The 25,479-nt window shown below is 37.3% G+C and overlaps 2 protein-coding genes across 2 annotated transcripts in view; one reads left to right on the top strand and one right to left on the bottom strand.

Annotated features, from left to right (window-relative positions):
• LOC136828013 (mucin-22-like) overlaps positions 1–22,149 on the top strand; it is a 299,287-nt gene extending 277,138 nt beyond the window's left edge. The window contains exons 2-4 of the mRNA XM_067085634.1: positions 12,870–13,027; positions 14,802–14,996; positions 17,689–22,149. Of these exons, the coding sequence (XP_066941735.1) occupies positions 12,870–13,027; positions 14,802–14,996; positions 17,689–19,260 (1,925 nt within the window). The 3' untranslated portion in view covers positions 19,261–22,149. The remainder of the gene's footprint in view (positions 1–12,869; positions 13,028–14,801; positions 14,997–17,688) is intronic.
• The window catches only part of LOC136828014 (uncharacterized), a 488,300-nt gene that overhangs the window by 320,522 nt on the left and 142,299 nt on the right, over positions 1–25,479 (bottom strand). The window lies entirely within an intron of this gene.

The raw sequence follows: 25,479 nt of genomic DNA on the forward strand, positions 1-25,479 counted from the left end.
TTCTGTACCGCCAGCGTCAGTCCACCGTCGCCGGTTGCAATGCTACCAGCCGAGTTGCGTGACTTTAAAACACTTCATCAGAAACTGCCAAACACTAAAGATGCCGTAACTGGTTTTTTTTCCCAATGTCCTTTTTTACGTCTATGAACTGAAAAGGTAAATAAAATATAAGTGAAGTCACTAATACTTAATTATTACTGACTTATATCCTGTATTTATATATATGTGTATATATATAACGTATGTACACACACACACTCATAATATATACATATATATGTGTCTGTGTGAGCGCTTGCGTGCGTGTGCATGTGTGTGTGATGGGGCTCCTGCTGGCTAGAGAGCCAGGGTTCGATTCCCGGCGAAGTGTAGTGATTTGGACACGTTCCGTAAAATCATTTATGCCTTTGTTGACCTAATCAATGAATTATATATACCAGGTAGTTGCTCAATTGTACTGAGTCGCTGCAATTGTGTAAACAAAAAGGGTAACATCACCTGGAGAAACCACCCTCACTTCTGAGAAACATATATATATATATATATATATATATATATATATATATATATATATATATATATATATATATATATATATATATATATATATATATATATATATTACACATTTATTGGTGCAATAGAAAATTTCATCTACATCAACACAATCCTTCAATTCCTCCGTGTATTTGTGGTGTCTAAAACAAATTATTCTTTCAATCATCTTCACAATTTCCTTCCTCATTTTCTTACTTTTATTCGCTCTTAATTTCCAGTTTGTCTAGTCTGCTATCCACCCATCATGATGAATGCCAATACTTTATCTTACCTGTATCTAGATAACATTTACAGATAAGAGCCACATGTGCAAGAGAGAGGGAGAGGGGGAGAATGGCTATATGAGGAGCCAAGCAGCTTTTGATAATGTTGCCTATAAAATTAGAGAGAGGTGACAGTCTTGTGCATTTTTTATATGACAGTTTGAATGTCAACACGTTGGGATGGACAGGAGGCAAAGATAAGCACAGGAGAGAGAGAGAGAGAGAGAGAGAGAGAGAGAGAGAGAGAAGTGAAAAAACGTAGTTGGTAGCCTTGAGGTATGACAGAGATGTCAGCCTACTGGAATTTTGGTATGCTTCATCTCCTTTATAAATTGCATCGCATTAATTGCTTACCATTATTTACCGGAGATGCGATGCAGCATAAGCCCCCTTGAAAGAGAGAGAGAGAGAGAGAGAGAGAGAGAGAATTTTTGTACGTGTTCTGTACCATCTGACCCTTTAGTCACCATTGGAGAGAAAAATAGAGAAATATTTAGGAAAGATAGACAATAATTCGTCAGACCATCTATCATTACATATATATCTATCTATACAGATATATAATTTAATAGAGAGAGAGAGAGAGAGAGAGAGAGAGAGAGAGAGAGAGAGAGACCTCATCTCCCCCCCACATTATGCAAATCGTCCAAAGACAAGGCTCCGAGGAGAGACGGTGTTTTAAGATGCCGAAATCGGTCTTTCGTTCCGCGTACGTAACTTTTAAAAAGTAGAGCGACTGTTCTACTTTTTATGGAGGTAACCGAAAGAAGGAGCGATCTTTCTATCCCCTTTCGCTCGCTACCTGCCGTCAACTTCAGACTGACTAAGTAAGTAACTACTCCGGTTTGCAACGAACAATTTCAACGGTTTGGTCGCGGTCCTTCCTGTTCCTCGGTTCCCTTGGACTTTCTGAATCATGATGAGTAATTAACAGGTTGGGCGTTATGAAGACTAACAGATGCTTTTGAAAGGAGTATGTTCAGATTTTTTTATAATGCTTTTACAGCCCTTACTCTTCTCTCTTTGCTATCTATTCTTCAGTAATGTTTGTAAATTACGATTATCCATGATAATAATAATAATAATAGTTCACTTGCGTGGTTATTGAATCCATGATGGTTTTTACTCCTGGCAGCCATTTTCCTCTAAAATGTCTTACTCAGATAAATTATATTCTTCCTTTTGCAGAACAGAATAGAATAGAAAATTTATGCCAAAGGCCAAGTGCTGGGACCTATGAGGTCATTCAGCGCTGAAAGGGTAATTGACAGGAAGGAGGTCTGAAAGGTGTATCAGCAGGAAAACCTAGCAATTGCACTATTAAACAATTGTTAACAGGGATGAAAAGTCAGACTGAAGGAAGGGAATAAACGGATGTACAGTAAAAGGAATGAAACAAGTTGCAGCTTTGAGCCGAAGAGTCGCTGCAAAGTCCCTTTAGTAATGCCTAAAGTGCACCACGTGAGGTGCACTGGTGGCACCACCCCCTATAGGGTCTGCCTTTTGTAAGAACATTGCAGCATCACAAGGTACTAGTATATTACAGTTCTTGAAAACTCTCCTCTGCCCACTGCAGAGAGAGAAAAACAAAACTCTCACCTGCCTCATGGTAACATTTCTTCACACTGGTGTAGGTTTAGAACGAACGTTGCCGCTTACACTAAGTCAAATTAATTCTGCAAAAGATTATGATTAAAATCTCAACTGTCGTGACATTTACTGACCCGCTTACTTTATCAGAAAAATAACCAGAAGGAGAAACTGATGTATCCTGATAAGATTTAAATCTTAAGGGTCATGTCATAAATATGTAATAAGACAATTACTTTTGTTTCTTCTTTTGGTGTGGGGGGAGGGGAGGGGAGGAGGGGAGAGAGGTTCTCTGCACAACCAAAGAAGAAAATACATGACGAGAAACTGATAAATGGAATAGTCATCTCATTTTAAGCTGTGGCATAATTATAATATAAAACAAAATGTCAAATGTCAAAAGACACCTTTGTTATTGTGCTTGGAAATTCAGAATCCCACCAACGGAATAGTGATGTCAAAATTTATTCATATGCTTTCAAGTTGCGGCTAACGGGCCCTTGCCCAAAAACACACTACCCCCACCCTCCCAACAAAAAACAAATCCACCCCTCACCCTCCCCAAAAAAAAAAATCACAATAAACTTTGGAACTATAAACAAATACCGGCCCACAACTGGTCCCCAAAATTAAAAGATATCAGAATTTCTCCAAAAATACAAATATACATGAAAATTCCTCCATAAGCCTTCAAACTTTAGCCAACACAAAACACACCTTGACACGACGATTTCTCTACATGCATCCAAATTACAGACAACCTGCTTTCGCCCATCCTCATCAGATAATGCAAACAGACGTCAAAACGCCTAAATTTGGTTTCAGGTTACTGAGCACAAATTTAAAATTGCAAATAGCTGCTCGAAAACGAAAATAGCGGGAGCTGCCGGGTAATGACACAATTCCAGCCTTTTTTGCGCTCAATCACAGGTATCAGTTCGAATCAATAAACTTCTCAATCCAGCACAGTGGTTCTCAACCAGGGGGGAATTTCAGAGTTTCGGCGGGGCTGGGGAGAACGGGAATTGTGACCACAGATTAACAGGCTCAAACTGACTCTAGGACCACACAAAACGCAGTGTGCATCAGTCCACGCTACTAAGAGGTCACGCTGGGCTTTCTCTCTGCTAGCTTGTTTGTTTGTGTTAGTATTTTGTTGCATATTATTTGGAATGCACCTTCTGAGGCAGACAATTTTGGAAAGGGGGGGAATGACACTCTGACATATGGTGAAAGGGTGCACGGGCCAAAAAGGTGGTTGAGAACCATTAATATTCTAGCAGACGGTTTCGTTCGTCCAGTTTTTCTGTGACTACTTCCGTCATCATCATCATCAAAGATCATCACCAATTATTTGCTTCTTCTTCTTTAGGTTCCTCGTCGTCATCTTATTTACCTTTATAAGGTTTACTATTATAATCGTATCTTTTCATTGTAATTATTTTCTTCTCTTCAGTTTCTTCTTCCTCTTTCTCTTCTTCCTTCTTTTCCTACGTTCTCTTACTCTCATCACCATCTATATTATAGTCATCATCGTCATCCTCGCCATACTTTTCTTCTTCGCCCTCTTCTCTCTCCCCGTTTGATTCCTCTCATTCCTTTCTCCTCGTCTCCCCTTTATTCTCCTCATCATCATATTAAACATTATCATCATCTTTTTATTATTAAAAATTTTCCTCATCTTCTATTCCTTCTCCTTCGAGTTATCATCCTCTTTTTTCTCCTCTACTTCTGAAACGTCTGGCAAAAGTAAGGCGGACGGAGCAATTGCGCCACTCTTCGACTTACTCTAGAAATGACTCCAGTTTTGAAGTCGAAGATTACAAGTCATCTGAAGGCTATCGGGCTATTTAAAACCACGGTCTCATTTCTTGCTCTGTCTATGGCCTCTTTTGCAGTAAAGCAGCCAGTCTTTATTTTTTTTTTCTACTTTTATTAGTTTATTCTCTATTCTGATTTCCTTGTCTCTATTTTGGATACCTTTTCTTGTACTTGTTAATCTGGGGCCAATCATCATAAATCGCAGTTATTACTAGATTCATCATTAGGTTATTGAATGGCTTCCCGGTGTTTGCACAAGCGATTAAAACTCATTTGTGGAAGTAGGGTCTGTCTTAGACTGGATTCTTAATCTTACTTATCGGAATTTATCTTCAGAACTCTTTCGAGTCGTCGCCTTATCAATGCGGTTCCAAAATTGTCATGTATATTTACATAAACATTCCCAGGGAAACGGGAGAGAAACGGAGGGGAGAGAGAGAGGGGGGGAAGGGAGAGAAAGTGGAGAAGATGAATTTGGTCCTTAACTTTGGTCCTTGATGTAACAAAATTCCTTTTCCCCATGAGGAGTCATTAATATTCCTTCACCTATCCATCCTCCTGTCTTTTCTTCATCTTTTTCAACTCCTCCACCTCCTCTCCCTATTTCATATTTTCCTCCTGCCCCCACCTGCTCTTCCTTCTCCATCACTAAAATTCCACCTCCATCTCCTTCTTGTACTCCTTCACCTCCTCATCCACCCTACCTCCACAACTATCACTAATACGTCTTCTTACACCTCCACAACTATCACTAATACGTCTTCCGCCTCCTTCTCCTCCTCCTCCTCCTCCGCCTCCTCCTCCTCCTCCCCCCTCCCCCTCCTCCTCCTCCACTCTTCTAATATCTGTAGGCGCCGACTTCTTGTTCTCCGCCGTGGTCCTGAGATGTCTATCGGGAGGAGAATTAAGGGTTGCTAGGGCAGGTGAGTGTACATTCTCAACAACAAGAAAGGGAAGAAGAAATGGGCCTGACTACCGACTGACCAGCTACTGTTGGAGAGGTTGTCGGTGTTTGGGTCTTTTGTGTGCGCGTGCGTTGAGTGTGTTGGACATTTGGAAGTACTCCACTTGAATATGCTGTTTGGTTTAATTTACATATACTGGAGTTTATCATAGCAGTAAGTAATTAGATGAATCTATTGGACTGCTGCCGGAGACTGAGATGGGTATGAGGCTAGCAACTTCATTCCAGAGCACTCGCTGAAAAACGGAAGGGTAACCTTTCCAGAGACGCTCCTTCTATGGTGAAGAGGGCGTACAAGTGAAAATTTAAAAAAAAATTATACATATATATATATATATATATATATATATATATATATATATATATATATATATATATATATATATATATATATATATATATATATATATATATATATATATATATATATATATATATAGTCGACAGATTCTTAAACTTTACTGTTACAATTTCCGAAAAGGGCACCATTTCACGAACATCTTAAAAATAAGTAAATTATTGCATATAATGAATAGGGAGCGCATGTACCCAGTTCCACAAATTATCTCTCCTGAGAGAGAGAGAGAGAGAGAGAGAGAGAGAGAGAGAGAGGCTGTATGCAAATAAAGGAGCTGACGAAAGCGGCAAATTGCAGGAATCGGTCGGAAAATGAAAGTAATTTTGGGTCGGCATTTTCAGCAAAAAAATTAATCTATTGTGATTTGGTTCACCTGACCACTGCATCAAAAGCTTTTCAGAAGAACACTGTCAGTATAACGGTAAATTTCTGTAAAATGAACAGTTGACTGTATGTCAGGCTGGAAGAAATTGTTTTATTTATTATAAACAGACAGCACTGAAGCTCTTACTAAAAAAAAAAGAAAATTATACGTTACTGTGGTTACCAGGTAAGTGAAAGTAATCTAATTTTCCCTAAAGAAAAAAGAACTGAAAGGGGAGGTTTGAGATGAATGGAGATTTGTGGAAATGAATGACATGAGGGGCGGAATTTCGTGGTAACCCTTCGAGTTGCAAGGCGATGGAGGCGGTAATGATGATGACTCTTAAGAGACTGCAGAAAAACTTTATTCTGTATAATCAATAAAGGTATTATTTCAATCAATGTACTGGAAAATATTCAGGTTCATAATCACAGTAATATTCACAATGCAACAGTAAAACTGCCCTCAAGTATTTTAAACCTTTTGGCAAAATGACATTCAAAAGCACATGAATTTGCTGTATGGTATGCAGACTTTAAATATACACCAACGTCACCAACCACTTTTTACCGACATAAAAAAAAAACTTTATTTTTCCTGTCAGATTTTATTTTAAAAATTTACATATCTGTCATCTTTACCACAAATAACGAGTTTTGACAGGTAACTTCCAAACACAAAATACCCATAACCTAAACATTTCTTTTAAAAATCCACCTATATTCCAAAATTACTCTTGTTCTGGATTCCCGATGAATATTAAATGAACGAATGTACGCCAGTTCCTGATTGCAGCCCTCTTAGATTTACGATTGTACTCCAATTCCTGAATGCGAGAACGAAGGTCATCATTTGCACATTCCATCTGGGTGCTGAATATTTCGCATCTCTGGCAATTCATGTCTATTTACTTAACAATGTCTCATGGAATGTGAATACGCGATTGGCATCATGGATGATATTTTATTATTATTATTATTATTATTATTATTATTATTATTGTTACTGAGTTTCCTCTTTTTTATAACTGATTTTTCTTATCCAATTTTGCAACCTGCTTTCCTCTCCAAATATGACAAATATCGGCATGTTACTGGCAGAATGCAGTAGCCTAGAATAATCAATTATTATCATTATTATTATTATTATATATTATTATTGAAACTTCACACATTCATGAAAACGCTAAAATATAATTAACTATTAAAGCAAACTTTCAACGAAATATGAATCGATGTTCCAAAAGATACTAACATATAAATTTTAACGACTGCCTTAAATCAGCAAGATTTAAAAACATATTTGAATAAATGTCTGTCAGTATGTTTTTATGCTGTAAAATTAAGTTATACTGGAAATGCAAATGCATATTCGTTCACATATTGCAATATTACTGTACCCCAATTTAGCGCACTTTGTTGGCCATGAAAAATATCGCTGTTTACGATCAAATATGCAGTTATCAGAGATAGAAGTAGATCTTGCCAATATCTTCGCGTCAATAAAACCACAGCTAACAACTACCTTTTATAACTTTACCGATCTACAGTTTCACCGAGGCAGACTATCCCTCGAAGTATAGAAGGCGCCTCGCATTAGACTTTTATGAACACTTTCGATTTACGCGCCACTTCCAACGACAGCAATATATACGGTATACGCTTCCATTTACATTATTGGAACGCGCAGGGGAAAATGAGCCGTCTCGACTGTTGAAACAAAGTTCTTCTCGGTATGGCACTGAAAGTGATTGTTTATGACTCCAGGAGAACCGCTTTTTCTTTACCTTCGGTAGCTTGTCTTCGATGACTAAAGAAGCAAGCTTTACTTCAACACCGATGGAAGTGTACAGTATTATTAGCATTGCTACTGTAATCCAACACTTACTACTGCTCGTATTGATCTAACTTTTACAGTCTGTGATTGTCAGTAACTTTACCCAAACCGAACGTATTACGAACTTCAACCCTGACAACAAAATAAAACCATATAGAATGGAAGTTCTAGAGCACCATCTGATGAAGTTATGGAGATTTTCTTATTTATCCTATAACTTCCCTATTGCAAATATTTCTTAGGACAAAAAGTTGTATTTCTGTCGCAAAATTGACGGATTTTCCCTTCAGCTTTCTATATGCGTATGTCTCAACAGCTGTAAGAAAAAAATACATTAATTATAATTAACATTTCCATTCATAATACGCTTACGTTCATGGACCAGTCTAAAATGCCAATAAGAAAGCTCAGCTAAACAGAATGGTGCATGTAAACCATTCTTTTGAATAGTACATGTAGAACCTTTCCGGAAAATAATCCCACCAGAACCATTCTGAAGAACAGTACATGTAAAATCATTCTAAAACTTAATCACGAACTGATTATATTGTAATTCTAAAGAATGATGAAAGTCACCAGTTCATGCCCGTAGAAGACATTAAACATCGTCAAAACAATTTTGTCGAAATCTCAAGTGCATAGCATCACTAATTTCCTTTGTAGATCAACCTACATTTAACAACAGCTGAAAACTGATGCTGATTTCTGCACAGCTGCTGCGATAACCTTGATGGAATGTTGTCTTAACTTTGAACACCTTCAATAATTTTCACAATATGGTTAAATTACGACAATTCGGCCGAAATTATCACGGCGAAACCACATCTGACTGGTTGCGGTGATTTCAATGCCAAGTAATGATCTTATTGAATTTATGATGACCCGACCTACTATCAAGACCTTCACTTTTCTCAATAATGATGCTAACTTCTAATCTGAATATGCTTTCCACATAATAGTTAACTATTTAAATATCGACTGTATTCAATAAGCAGCTTTTTATCTGGCCATTCACAGCATTTCTTTATACTGAATTCTAATTAATTTATGTCGAACAAAAGGAAAACGTTCATGAATTATCTTACCATTTACTTCTGTAATAACCTCTGTCTAATAATTTGTCAACAAAATTTTGTTTTTGTATTGACCAACAATATTTCTGTACTCCCACCATTTTTGTAACAATATGAAATTAAGTATGATCCACTATTCATGTCTAATAACCAGGATTTTTTGTGCATTAATCAGCATTTATTTGCATTCCGAAAGCATTCTATTCTTAGGGATGTGCGCACAAGTTCATTCTTCCCTGAGTTAATTATTATGCATGAAAGTTTACTCATTGATGCCTTACGACTTATGGCCTTAATTATCCTCGTTTTCTATGCTCCCTGTTCATAGAAAACGTGACCAGTCACATCATCCACAACAAGGAAGCCATTGTGTCCCCTCAGTACATTGTTCTGGGAGATCCTTCAAAGAGGTGATGGTGAAAGGATCTTCCAAGCGAAGGCGGCGTAAAATGATCTTCTAAGGACAGGAGAAAGTCAGCCCAACAGACCCTTTTCGGCGAAAACGATGAGAAAGTTTTTAATAACACGGCCAGTCACTTTCACCCGACGGTTAGTTTTGATCGGACCCTTCCTCTCGTTTTTAGGAAAAGGGTTCTTACTTACGACGCCAACCTTTCGCCGATACGGATCCGGCGCCTCGAAGCAATTCAAGGTGGGCCAGAGACAGTAACTCGCCCTAAATTCTCCCAGGAGTTTTCGTTTTTAATGGGGTTTTTGGCCATGTCAGTATTTAATTCATTTTTCGTTCATTTTAACGTTCATTAGCATTATCAATCTTGTACGCATCATTGTTGTTCATCCTTTAATACTCTTTCTTAAGCTAAAGAAACACGATGCAAAACTCGTGGAAGGTTCTTTAATAGTTAAAACTTACAGCTAATGTAATGCATCGATAATTTAAGTTTTTATTTTAGTTTTTATTATTATTATTATTATTATTATTATTATTATTATTATTATTATTATTATTATTAATGTCTGTTAAAAGCTTACATCACTCCTCGAATGCGTCTATGAGAGAATAATGGCGCTTATAACGCTGGAATCCATCCGGTTTACTATAAATGCAGCTGAACTCCGAAAATCAAAAAATCTAAACACCATTGACAATTGCTATTATTCATTCCGGTACTGGCGTATTTTTTCTTTCACGAAATGGCCTTATCTAGGGAACACTGAACAACACCAATGGGAAATTATAATGTCCAGGAATGGTGCTGATTTCCAAACATTAGATATGTGTTCACAAACGAAATGGTTCAGGGGTCTCCAAGTTTATGAGGAAACGACGTAGGCCTATATATACAAAAATAACATGCTCACACATATACATGTATATATGTAGATAATATATATACATATGTATAATATGAATAATATATATATATATATATATATATATATATATATATATCTGTATACTATATATTAGAACGACACTCAATAACAAAATGAAACGAATAACAGATACCCATTCTCCAACCTTATGGTTTAATCACCTGTACAATTACAGGTTCCCCTTTGTGTTCTTGCATACCTGCCCACGCCTGTTTGCTTGAATTAAAAACGCTTCTGGGAGAGACGAAATAAAAAAAAAAAGAGGGGGGGGACTTGAACCAGTACTGCCTGAAAAAAGCAGAAAAAAATTAGGAAGATAATAGCATTTAAGGTGAAGGTAATAAGAAGAAAGCCTGAGTGGAATGAAGAATGGAATGAGCCCAAAAGAGTAGACGAAGGATAGAGGAGACGAGAGGAATGTCAGGCAAGAAGACAGGATTGAGTTAATCTGAAAACGTCAGAAACGACATATTTACCAGATGGATGAATGCAGAGGCTCGTAAAAAAAAAAGAAAATCGACAGCAAGGGAGAATGTACTGAAGGAGGTTCGAAGGGAAATGAGCTTGAGTGGAAGAACCAAAATTTGATTACGTTGGAAGAAAATGGTATTAGAGAAGATGGGAGAAACAATTTTAAAAGAGAGAGAGAGAAGTGGAAGATAGACGGGTGTGCGTTGGGTGGATGGGAAGCTGGTGAGCCTTCAGTCAACAATCTTGTGGAAGTTTTCTGCGAAGTTGTTTCGTTCACACTAATAAAAATCTGAATTTGGTAGTGACTGTTGGGTTGCCCCTCTCTCTCTCTCTCTCTCTCTCTCTCTCTCTCTCTCTCTCTCTCTCTCTCTCTCTCTCTCCAGAAATCGTCTTGTTAAGTGAAACAGATCTCGTTGTTGAAGAGAAAAAATATATATACCACACATACATACATGTCTCTCTCTATATATATATATATATATATATATATATATATATATATATATATATTTATATACATAAAATATTTATATATACAGGCATATATATAGTATATATCATATATATAATGTAACAATAGTAATAATAAGCTGCCCCGACTTCACAAAAAGTAGTCCCTTCTCGAAGGTCAGCAAATATTTCCAGATTCTCCTGTCAACGATTATGGTTTGCACGATAATTACGGCTGATGCACGAGGCCAGGAAACAAGATAGTCGCTTCACATTTCGATTGGTATTTGAGAAAGGCGTTGGTCCCTCAGGACGTTCTGTTACTAAAGAGAGAGAGAGAGAGAGAGAGAGAGAGAGAGAGAGAAGAGAGAGAGAGAGAGATCGAAAAGGTTTATGAAGTACTTGTATTCCAAATGTTACTGTTAAAAAATATTTAGGAAAAATATATGACAGGGCTAAGAAAAAGTTTCAATATGTTTTAAAATTATATATATATATACACGACAGTTTTCAGCTTTTTCTAAAGCTAAACTATATTATTTCACAAACCAAAAAATACATTATTGTACTCAGTAACAGAACCCAAGTGTGGAGAGAGTACTACCTCTTCGAGATATCTCTCTCTCTCTCTCTCTCTCTCTCTCTCTCTCTCTCTCTCTCTCTCTCTCTCTCTTATACCCAAGGTATGACCCACAACAGTTGCCAAACAACTAGGTACATAATTCCCTGCTTAGGACTAGTCATACTGGATTTTCAAGGAACGCCCCATCTGTCACCCCTCGTCCGGTTTGTGATTCGAACACGGGTCATCTGACATAACTATGTCACCCCTCGTCCGGTTTGTGATTCGAACACGGGTCATCTGACATAACTAATCTCTATTGCATACCAATTTTTAATATAACTAATCTTTGAAGAATGTCAACATATTTTTCTCTCATCATAATTTTTATTTGCCAGTAATATATGAAACATCAGTTTCTAGCTAATAACGTAACACTTAAACAACAGGTATTGTTCAATAACTATTTTTATTATTTTCTTCAGAAAACGGTCACTTCTAAATCATCTATAATAAGCCCATACATAATTTCAACACCAATTTTTAGCCAACGCGCACTTCCAGCGCATTAATTTTAGGCCAAAAGATTTCTAATTCAACCATTTTAAACAAAAAGCCAATTCGGATTACTCAATGCCAATTTCTGACCAAACCAGCATTTAGCTATAACCCATTTAAGCCAATATCCTTTACTTTTTTAGTCAATGCCCATTTCTAACTCTGAAATTTTATGCCATTACCCACTTCTAACTTAGCCGTTTTAATCCATCGCCCACTTCTAACTTAGCCATTTTAAGCCATTACCCACTTCTAATTTAGCCATTTTAAGCCATTACCCACTTCTACCCATGCCATTTTAAGCCATTACCCCACCTCTAACTCAGCCATTTTAAGCCATTACCCACTTCTAACTCAGCCATTTTAAGCCATTACCCACTTCTACCCATGCCATTTAGTAAACCATTTTAGCCATTACCTTCACCTATCTAACTCAGCCATTTTAAGCCATTACCCACTTCTAACTCAGCCATTTTAAGCCATTACCCCACTTCTACTTTAACCATTTTAAGCCATTACCCACTTCTAATTTAGCCATTTTAAGCCATTACCCACTTCTACCTATGCCATTTTAAGCCATTTCCCCACTTCTAAGTAAGCCATTTTAAGCCATTACCCACTTCTACCTCTTCTAAACAGGACCAATTCCCTCTTTTCCCACAGGTGGCGGCGCCAGTTCGAACGGCAACAGCAATGGCGGGACGTGCAACAACCAAGACCTCCTGACGAACCTGTTGGTATACCAGTACCTCTCCGGATCCATACCCAACGGTGGACCGCCCGGGTCGAACCCTCAGCTCCAGGCTCTCCTCGGGTCTGCGGTAAGTGGACCTCCTGCGTGTTCTCTGTCTCAGGTCTTTATTAATTCATTAAGATTTTCATTCACTTCTCTTTATGTCTACTTTCAATGATTCTGTTTGCGCTTAATAATTCAGTAATTTCGTATTTATTTATCCAGCTAACAAAGATGGTCTATATTTTATATACAAGGGGTTATTGTATGTATATTTAGTTACAAGTCAAGGAGGAGGAGAGTTATGTATGTCCCGTATGTAAGTGTAAGTTACCTTTGTGACTCCCTCAATAATTAAAGCAATTAATTATTTCCTATTTCTTTATATATTCACTTATGCATATCTATCATTACAAATATTGTTCACTTCCAATTAAGTGCATCGTTTTCAAGAGTATAGACTCTTGACCTTATAATATACTAATTTTTCATTTAATTAAGACTGATGCACTAATCACAGGATGTCGTGAATTATAAGTGTAAGTTACCTTTGTGGCTCCCTCAATAATTAAAGCAATTAATTATTTCCTATTTCTTTATATATTCACTTATGCATATCTGTCATTACAAATATTGTTCACTTCCAATTAAGTGCATCGTTTTCAAGAGTATAGATTCTTGACCTTATAATATACTAATTTTTCATTTAATGAAGTCTGATGCACTGATCACAGGACGTCGTGAATTATAATTACTTTTAATTAACAAGAACAAAGTTTAAACTAGAATTTTCTAATATCAGGGAGAAATCTTGGATTCAGAAAAGCTAATCACAATTATTTGTCAAAACTGCCGTCTCGGAGATGACTGGCACCATGACTCAGCTCTAAACTACAGAAACAATGAGAAAGAAAAAGGGGAAGATCTGAAGTGATAGAATATTATGGAAATTATAGGCTAAAGGAGACAGACTCTTGAATTTTTCAATATCTAGATTACGTTTGTTTATGTTATGTGTCAGATTTCTGAAAAAAAATATAATTCTTTGTGATCCGAAAATCGAGTCAATCTCAAACTATCTTAATTCTTACTGGTATAAACGCGATGATTTTCTACAACTCACCCCCACTCCCCTATTATATTGATAGGAGTCATATGCTACTACTACCATTTAACGGTATGAATATTTACTTGACGTCGTAAAGAGCTGAACTGTTATTCTTGAAACCAATCTGCGTCGGAATATCCTGCATAATTAAAGATAATGTTATGTAATTAGCGAGGGAAGTTACATAAGGTATCTTGCACTTACATACGAGACAAACAACAGCCTCCTCCCCCTCGTAGCTAAATAAACATACATTAACCATGCTTGGCCCCTCCCTCAACCGGCTCCCCATTCCAAATCTGATTTTTATATAAACTTATTCGTTATGTTGAAGTAATGCCTAACTCTGCGTGATTTTAGAAAACGATTCCATTTGGACGAATTCCATCTCTTCTTCCCTGTAGGGGAGTAATCCCGTCAGTGCACCTCACGGGGTGCGCTGTAGGCATTACTTAAGGTTCTTTGCAGCGTCCCTTCAGCCTATAGCAGCAACCCCTTTCGTTCCTTTTACTGTACCTCCATTCATATTATCTTTCTTTCATCTTACTGTCCACCCTCTCCGAACAATTGTTTCACAGTGCATCTGCGAGGTTTTTCTCCTGTTACACCTTTCAAACCTACCTGCTCTCAATTTCCTTTCCAGCACTGAATGACCTCACAGGTCCCATTGCTTGGCCTTTGTCCTAAACTCCATATTCCTTGTATAAACGAAATAATAATTTATTTTCTCTCCCCCTCCCTCTCCTTTAAACAGGGCCCAGCAACGACCACCGTAACCAGAGTGTCAACGACCCTAACGACCCTAGTTGTAGAAGTAGAACCGTCTACCCATTACATGACCTCCACGACCTCCTACGTCACGACCCTGACATCGGTGGAGACCAAGATCATCCCGGTTCTCTTCAGGGGATCCAAGATCACTACCACCATCAGCGAGTCGTCAGAAGAGGTGAGGTCGTTTTTGGGGCGTGCAATAAGACGACCCCGTACCCGATGAAAGACTGAAAGTGACCCTAAAGTGACCTAGTCGACCTAAAGTGACCTAGTCGACTTAAACGACCTTACTCCAGGTGCTAAATGAATTCTAGACAGGTTGTAAAACTTGAAACACAAGCAGATTTTTTTCGAGAACTGCCTGTTGTTATTGAATCTGCCGAGGACGACCTGTCATTACTTTCACCTTCAAGGACAACCTTGCTGGATCTTGATCTTCAAGGACAACCTATCAGGGTTTTCTCCTTCAGGAACGATCAGTTTAATGTTTATCTTTCGAGGACGAGCTATGGAAAATGACTACCTAGATAAACATACGTGTAGTCGTTATATATTGAAGGACGAGAACGACCCCGTGATTTAGGCCCAAAATAACTACGACAACACCTAAATGCAGTCACTAAAAATTCTGATGAACGACCCATCGATTTTAACCACATCCAACGTTATATCAAGAGAGACAACTTTTGATTTTGAGTGCAAAACATCGTATATATTAATCGCACACAAGGACAGGACGACTACCACAATTTAAATGTATATATTTAAACAAACTCTGCGACCACATTACATCAGCATCTGCTTACAACCTTACACATGAACAGCACTCTCACCACGGTAAAAATCACGACCAGAACGACCACATCAAATCGGCATCTCTTAAGAAAGAAAGAGAGATAAAGAGTACGACCAAAAGGACATGAAAGAAGAAAACAAATAACAATAATCCCCGACAGTGACCTTGGCTCTTCCGTATCCTTTTATTTGCACATTCAATTTTTTTTTTTTTCTTATTCCAAGGCTATCATATTTTGTTTCACTGCATGAAGATTTATTAAATCATCCACTCTTCCCTTTTTGTTTTAAGACATAAATAACCTATTATTCCGAATTACAGGACCTTTTTCATAACAATTAAATTGTATCATTGAATCTGCATGTACTCAACTAGCATTTAATTAGATAAACGGACAATAACCTTAAAATGAAAACTATCTTACATTACTTACAAAACTATGGTTCATTACTTACAAATTAAACATCACATCTTTAATTACATTCTAAGGACTAATCGCTTCTCAAAATTAAAAGCACACCTTTGATATTTTTCTAATATTCATCTTTTTTTTTTTAAACAACCATTCAAGATTACTGCCGTCAATGAGGTTTGATTTTACTTGAAAAGGCTCAGACTTTCCAGTATCCTGTTAAAACGATATTCTCTTATTAAGCAGGCTGCCAAGACTTGCTTGCCAGAGAACTGGGCGGAGCGAAATGACGTCACACGGAATCCTTACAAAAGATTTGCTTGTGCCTTGACTGATAGTATGAAAGCACATGCCTATAATTGCAAGTTTTCTCTTACTTTTAAAAATCACAAAGTTACTCATCTATGTAAAACGGAAATAGTTCGTATATTATTGTCATCAGCCGTCGCCTGTGGGTTTTTTTTTCATCTAATGCCCTTTTAATCCTAGCATTTTTCATGCAATTGTCCTTTACCTTCGTTTTCCCCTTCCATTCCCACAATCAAGTCTCCCACCCCCAACTCGAAAGAGATTCGAAAATACTTTTCAAATGCTATATCAGATAACAGCAACACGGAGCGGCTGACCTCCGCCACGTCTGCATTCTGCCGCCATGTTTAGTGGAGGCGATAGATCGCCCAAGATTGCATTGCCTCCCTGACAAATGGCGGCAGAGCGAGCAGCTGTTTACTTCTGGTATCTGTGCGCCCTCGTGAGCCTTAAACGTATGATATATGTGGAACGTTGCTAAAGGCATATCTTGCGGAGATATTACTAGACATATATTGTATCCTTTGGTCACATGAACAAAAGGTGACCTTTGGCCTATTATAAGGTAACCTTACTGGGTGGCAATACTCTACTGGCCTTTGGTCAAAAGTTTAAAAGATCGAGGAGTGAATCAATAAAGGAATTCACTTACATATGTGTGCGCATGTGTTTCAGTAAGCATGTCAAAAGTATTAGAGATATAATGTTTCCGGTCAAGGTCTCAAGCATATGTCTTTGTTTACAAGAAAAGACTGCACGAATTCTTTTATATTTCACGACAGAATAATAAATAATGCTTGAAATAAATATCAACACAGATATTAGTGGTTTGGGATTAATTTCTGTTATATTGAAAATATATCAATAACTTCTCTCACCTAAAACCAACTGAATAAAGAAAGCATGTATCTACATTATGGTCAATCTGTTTTTCTACCTGTTAGCTACAACTGTGTCATTTATCTATGTACTCACACATAAGTGCATGATGTTAGCATTGTTATTGATGTTAGATTAAGCTAGCCTTATGCCAGCACAATAACTTACTAAGTGAATAGCCCACATCCTCTTTGTATTCTGTTTTGCTTCTGACTGCTTTCCTTCACCAACTAGTATTAATTTAATGAATAGTAATGTTTCTCTTTTCAGTTATAAATTATCATAAAATATACATTTTAAATTTACTTTCTGATATTCCTCGATCTTGAAAGTCTTAAGAAGTCTTAATATTTATTAAGACTTTGTGTCTCACTTTCAACAAACGATTATTGAAGATAAATAAAAGGCATTGCTTAAGTATTGCCTTTTAACTCTCGTTGACCATTTTTAACTCTCTTTCAATATCCTCAGGTCATCACAGCAACGGAGTTCTTCACAGACACATCCGTCCACTCCCCGTCCATCGTCCAAACCCTGCCTGTCCACATCACCATGACAGCAACGAGCACTCGTGGCTTAAACGGACAGTACACCTTGCATGAACTGACTCCCGGACCGACATCTGTCATACATCAGCCAGTTTCAACTACTACTTTCGATTTCGACGCAGCTGGGCTAGATATAGGGAGCTTGGACCTCTCACAGATCGATCTTGCTAGCTTGACCAGTGGTGGACTCGCCGGATTAGGCCTCCCTGGTGATGAAAATCAGATGCTGTCTGTTTTATCATCACTTCTGCAGAATTACGATGACGCAGGCGCTGCAGATGGTGGCTTTGATCCATTCCCGGGCACTCGGTTTGGCAGCAACGGAAGAAGTGCTGATGGGAGGAGGAAGAATCCTTTCAGCAGCAGAAGAACAAGATTCGAAGACACTTTCCAGAATGACTATGCAGATTATGACGCCCCTGTTGATGACCCCCCAAAATTCAACGTCCTTCCTGGATTCACATTAAGTGACCGTGTTGCTAGCTCTGGTGCCAGCTCGGGCTCTGGATCTGGGAGTGCCGCTACAGACACAAGGTACAGCAAATACCACAGAAAGGACAGGGTTGACAACAATGGCATTGCAACCACAACTGATGCAAACACTCGAGAAGGTGAAAGGTTTTCTGCTTCGACTCGTCGCAGAACCTTCTCCAGGACATCGAACAACCAACGTCCATCAACAGAGGAGAGAACTTCTCGGCCTCCAAGCACACGCTTTGTGCCTGCAGCTGAGTCTCAGTACTTTGAAGATGGACCACCCAAATTCCGGCCTTTTGGAGCTAGAAGCGATCGAGAAATATCATCTCGCCGTCGATCTGGTGTTCAAGATACTACTACTACTGCCGCCTCACGACCAACCTCGTCAGCACGACCAAAGGCAACTCAGAGACAAGAAGTCCCAGCTGAAACACCAGCAGAAAATGTACGCACAACTGTTCTTACAATGTACTTGAGTGGAACAGTGCCAGGTGAATTCAGTACATCTCTCCGAACTGTTACTTTACGATCTCTTGCCACTCGTCGACGCCGAGATACCAGTGAAGAACCTGTCACAAAGATTGCTACAACAGCATCATCTTCTCTGCCGATAACAGAAAATACAATTTTACCAGACATTCCCCCTGGTGGAATGAACTCAAAAGAAATAGTCAATTTACTCAAGACCTTAGACCCAGCTCAAGTTAAGCAAATGCTCAAGTCCCTTCAAAAATGGGTCGACTATTACAACCATGAACTACTGGATGAAGAAGATAATAAACAGGCTATCAAGCGAGATACCCAAGAGGAGACTAAAATTAATAATGCACCAGAGCTTACATCATCTATCAATATAGAAAATACAGAAACTGAAAATGTGGCCACAACAGCTCTGCCACTGTCACCATCCTCCATTTCAGGGGAGCCTAGCTCCTCCATTTTCTGTTATCCACCCCCAACAGTCACGGAAACAGTGTACCGCACCTTTGTAATTACCTCAGATATGTCTCCAGCTTAAATTGCTCGGCATTGCATCACTTAAAACAATAAAAATGAGGAACTTTTCTTCCTCACTGATATCGAGTAACTGCCGCAGAAAGCATCAGTAGCGTTTTCCTTGTGCAGTTCATACAATTTCCTCAGAGGCCCAGTGATATTTATGAGTGAATGTGGCCAGGCGTTCTTCATGAGCACTGGCCTGCCAATAGCTGTACATAAATCGCTTATTTGATCCTGGCCTGTATATAGTAGCGTGTACGTTATCGTGAACAAGTTTGTGTGTGCAGACATACTGTACGTGTGTGAGGCCCACCCAGCTCAAATAATCCAAATGCCTCAAGGACGTCAAGAGCTCTGCTGGATTTCCCGCTTTAACTAGCTCCCAGCTGTGTTCTAAAGCGTTTAGATGTTAAGTCTTGGAATCTTTTCTCCCCTATATGACGTCTCCTCTAGTTCATCTAGCTCTCTTCAACGAATCTCACTCGTCGTATGAACTTCTTAATGCGGTCGTGAGAGTTAGAAAGATCTAGAACCCTTGACTCCCACATTCTGTGACCTCAAAATACCGAATCTTTGTGACGATGACAAGTCGTGATACTCCGATGTCTTTTGCTGTCGGGGCAAAGACTTAGAAGTGAATCAGAAAACACTGATGAATTCTTTCGCTAGACCAGACCTGTCAGATGATGCCGTGTCATTTCAGGGATCCTGCGGTGTGCAACGAGAAAAAAATATTATGATGACTTCAACTTCATTACTTCTGACCCCAATCTACGGTAACAGGTCATCCCTGGAGGGATCACCTTGTCTTACTTTCTAGAATAAATAATCTGTTTATTATATCATCTTGGTCACCAGGAATACTCAATTCTGAAGTCTCAGTACAGCAGTCATTGTTCCGTGGTTGAAAATATTTAAATTGAGAATGAACTTTCCCCAACTCTACAATGATGAAGTTGTAAGATTTTTACATGTCTTCAGACAATTCCTCACCCCAAACAACGTCGAAAATTGGTAATGCTTCTCTCGTTATCATGCCAAGTAATCCTGTTCTCTTTACTTGCTTATCCTCAAAACAATTAAGTATCGCCTGTTGCCCACGGACGCCTAAACAATTAGTTATCATCATCTAATTAGGTAACGTCCATGTAATTCAGTATTACTTGCATGGTTACATCCACGTTTTTTAGTACTGACCCTCTTGAAAGGTTCCCGTTTATGTAACTCAACATTGTTTAACCACAGCCATGTGTATTTCGTATATTACGAAAAACATGGCGTGGAAGACTGTCCCAAAACAAGTACGCAATTTTAAAATGTTCAGTTGTGTTGGTAAGGAATCACGGAAGTTTTCAAAGCAAATGAGTGTTTTGCTGTATTCTGAAGAGATTTCTGGTGACGTTTTTCTCCGATCGTGTGATATATGATGTATTGCCGATTTGATACAGTATTGTATGAATTCATATTCTTCTTTGTTATAACTGTAGAGTCTATATTTAGCAATATATTTTTCAATTGCTTTTCGTGTGTGTTTGTGTCTGTGCGTGAGTGTGTTTACATACTGGATTTTGCTCCAAGGGGCATTGAGTAGGAATTCAGTGGTTTTATTTTTATTATCGATTTTATTATTATTCTAATGTTACTGTTCTAGAAAGACGAAGCGTGGAGATCATTCATCCCCGAGTCAAGATATTTTCATTTTTCTTCAAACTTTTCGTCAGCCATCGGCAATTTTAATTGGCGTTTGGTGCGAGTGTTCCAAAAGAATGATTTCGAGAGCGAACGATTAATTTAGAGAAAAAAATCTCAATTCAAAACACCGAAATTCATACCTGGAAAATATTCTGATATCTTATTTTATAAAGAATAAAAAAAAAGTTCCCAGTTGAAAAATCACCGAAGGGACACTTGCAAATACAAGGACATCGAAACAGGATGTCGACTTTTCACTCAGCATTGTTCAAAACAACAATCATTTAGTCGTTCAGATTAAATATTTTTTTTCAGTTTAATATTTTTTCTCAATATCCATCGTTTCATTCAACAAATTAAATGTCTTTTTATTCAATGTTTAATTCAATCCATTCCAACAAAATTAAAACTCTTTTTTATAATATTCCATTTAAAAGTAGTGTAATTCTGATGCAGAACGTTCATAAAGCGGAGAAAACTGTGAAGATACATTCCCTAACCAAAGAAGTATTGTAAACTTGAACAATTGCCTTAGACTGTACATATGCTGAAATCTTTGATTTACACTTTTTTATCGTCTCGTATTTGTTTGTATGCAACGTAATGTATAATAAACAAGTCCAGAAGTGAATTCGAGATTAACATTGCTCAAGAGGAAATACAAGGAAGGACAAAAGGTATTGCAATTTGTGTAGGAAATTATGCAAATGCAATGTTATGTATGTAAATATATATATATGGATTGTGGTATGTTTGTCAAATGTTTGAAATTGAATTAATTGAAAATGAATTAATTGAAATTGAATTGAGGAGCAACTTAAATGCTCTTTCCTGTTCTGACATGTTTAGTGATTTCTGTTTTAAATTGAAAAGGATGTTCATTTATATATAATATATATATATATATATATATATATATATATATATATATATATATATATATATATATATATATAATATATAAAATATATATTATATACATGTATATATATATATATACTTATGTATGTATACACATGTATATTTATGTGTGTAAATATACGAGCACATCCTATCACGTATGAATGAAGCAGAAATGAAGTCATTTGTCTATGCATGAGTGAAGCTGAAATGTCATCAATATGATTCATTGATAAAAGTGTGTTTGTGAAACACACCTGTCTATTCCCTCATATTTTTGTCTAATAATTTCAACACTGTTATCGACCTTTTTTTTTATAAAAAACTGAACTAATACCCCTCTGTCATAATGTAATGTATATATTTTAACGTTTAAGATTATGTAATAAACTTTTTTCTAATAATTGTTTATCATTATCCATTTGTGTTTAAGTCAAAGTGGATTAACTCTTTTATAGAAAAGAAATTATTATATGATATAAGAAAACCTCAGTCTACTGCAAGCATTACATATGAAATCTCCTCCACCCCTCCCCCGGGTAAAGTCCCAAAGTTCCATAAATTCCACAGCGTGACTAAGACGACCATTCCACAGCACTGTAGTAGCTGGAATGAAGATTCGAGAGAATAGCCCGTTAACAAAAATTCAAGGATGAAGGGAGCAAAAGCATTCCTATTAGTGTCGAGGTTAGTTTTTTTTTGGGGGGGCTGGGTGAATGGGAACCTGCACAGGCTCTTCCTCAACGGGCCTTTTAACAATTCGAAATGCTAAAATGTACTGAGGATATTGAAATTTTTACCTATCACAAAATATGGGTTTGAAGAACCATCTGTCCCGGAGGTTACTAAAAATAATTAATATAAAATTTTGGAAACAAAATTTTCCTTTCTCTGCAACATTTTAATACCCGCTATTTATAATAAAAATAAAATAATGTACTACTAAAATTAATATGAATAATAGTTATAATGATGATAATGAATAGGCTATGATACATATAATAAAAAGGCAATATAATATATGAAATATTTAAAAAATTCATTACGATGTCTCAAATATACTTCCTACAACAAAAATAATTTCATAATTAAAATTCTTTTATTGCTAATAATAATAATAATAATAATAATAATAATAATAATAATAATAATAATAATAATAATAATAATAATAATAAGCGGAGTCAAAATGGATTTCTTGGTGCTAAGAATCCATGATAATATATGAATAATGGCATGAAATTTAAAGAATAAGAAGATGGTAAAGCAATGTAAGTCGTGTATAAATCTTTGCTCACCCTCCCCTCTCTCTCTCTCTCTCTCTCTCTCTCTCTCTCTCTCTCTCTCTCTCTCTCTCTCTCCTCTCTCTCTCTCTCTCTCTCTCTCTCTCTCTCTCTCTCTCTCTCTCTCTCGAAAAGCAAGAAAGTGAAAAGGGAAAATTTTGTTCCATATACTGACCAATTCGCTGATTGGAACTGGAATATAAAATTATGCCGGAGGCCAAGCGCTAGGGCCTATGAGGTCATTCAGCGCTGAAAGGGAGGTTTTAAACGTGTAGCCGGGTGAAAACCTCACAATTACACTGTGGAGCAATTGTTAGGGTGGAAATTAAGAGAGAAGAAAGATAACATGAACGGGGTTGCAGCTAGAGGCTGGAAGGACGCTGCAAAGAATCTGAAGTATATAATGCCTACAGTGCACCAAGTGAGGTGCACTAATAGCACTACCCCGCTATGAGGCAAATTCGCTAATATTGACAAGATTCGATGTTCTATACTAAATTTTATATAATATACTCCAATCTCCAGCCATATTACAGGAACCTTATATATGCTCCAAAAATACTTGTGTGATTATAGGGAAGTAAACTAAAAATAAAGATTAAATAATTAAGCTACGAAGAAGTCATTAATGAAATAAACTAAAAAAAAAAATCGGAGAATAAATCAAGAATAAGAAAGTAAACTTAATATCTTCCATTCTGTTATAATAGAAACAAAGACAATGTCGTAATAAGGGAATTGGAAAATTTTCCTTTCTTTGAAAAGAAAAATCATTCACTTTTGAAAGTTAATCGAGGAAATTTCATAAATAAATAAACTGGAAAATCCTCCATTCATATACAAGGAAAAAAAGAGAAAATGTCATAACTAAATTAACTGCAAAATCTTCCATCCACTTCTAGGAAATAAAATTGATAAAGATGATTTCATAACTGACAAACTGCAAAATCTTCCATTCATAGGCAGAGAAAAACTGAATAAAGAAAATGCCATAACTAAGTTAACAGGAAAATCTTCCATTCATATCTAGGGGAAAAATTAATAAAGTCAATATTATAATAAAATCAAAAGGTAATCGTAGAAAAAAATCAAGAAAATGACATAACACACCAAAAAATAAAAACTTCCTTTCATCTCTAATAAAAAAAAAATAAAACAAGATGATGTAATGATAAAATCAAAAGCAAAAAAATAAAGAAATGTTATGATAAAATAAGCCGCGAAAACTTAAAACTGCCAGTCCCAAGGTGCTACCGGTAATGTGCTAAACTAAACTGAAAAACCTTTACGTTCAATTCCACAATTCCATTTGCCATCTCACTGTCCTTGCCACGAAACCATTTGTCAACACTTCCAAGGGTGACGAGCCTAGATCAAGGATACGAAAATAATGACAATCTCCTGGAACAAGGCGTCTGGAATTATGCTGAATAACTGTGCACGCCATTATTCTTCCATTACTTATTTCCCGAAATGGGAGGCGAGTCCTCACTTCACGCTATTTTGACAAGTGTGAGAGATCACCCAATAACACGCTGAAAGAACTGAAATATTCCTTTACGCAAAATCTAATGGGAATAAATATTAAACAAGTAAAAAATACGCCGAATTTCTTCGGCGCAATTGAGTTTCCTGTACAGCGTATAATGCTGTATGAAACTCTCAGCCACGGCCCATGAAACTCTCATCCGCGGTCCATGAAACTTTTAGACACGGCCCGGTGGTGGCATGTGTTGTTGGTACCTATAGCGGTGCCAAATACACGATCATGACTAGCTTTAACCTTAAATAAAATAAAAACTACCGAGGCCAGAGGGCTGCAATTTGGTATGTTTGATGATGGGAGGGTGGATGATCAACATAGCAGTTTGCAGCCCTCTAACCTCAATAGTTTTTAAGATCTGAGGGCGGACAGAAAAAGTGCTGACGGACAGACAAATAGCCATCTCTATAGTTTTCTTTTACAGAAAACTAAAAACGTTAAGTAAGGGTCGTCTCTTTTTCGTGACGTCGTCAACTGCTTTATAGCTTTTCTGCCTTCGAAATTTAGGCGCTAAATATCATTAAGAAAACATATTGCCTGTGCGTGTGTGCGCGTGGGTTTGTGTGTGTTTATGTAATCATGTTTGCGTGCGTGTGTGCGTATGTATGGCGCGCGTGCAGTTAGCTCATCAAGAGTAATATCTGAAACTAGGAAACTGACACAGTAGGCATAAAAAGGAGGTTCATGAGATTACAATAAAGGTGAAAAAAAGATGGGATATAACGAGAAGAGGAGACATAGGGAAGCAAGCGAAATGAAAGAAGGAAAGAAAATAAAAAGTGGTAAAGGACACGAAACCAGAAAGAGAGATAGAGACAAA

Source organism: Macrobrachium rosenbergii, chromosome 42 (genome assembly GCF_040412425.1).
Source record: "Macrobrachium rosenbergii isolate ZJJX-2024 chromosome 42, ASM4041242v1, whole genome shotgun sequence".
NCBI lineage: Eukaryota > Metazoa > Arthropoda > Malacostraca > Decapoda > Palaemonidae > Macrobrachium > Macrobrachium rosenbergii.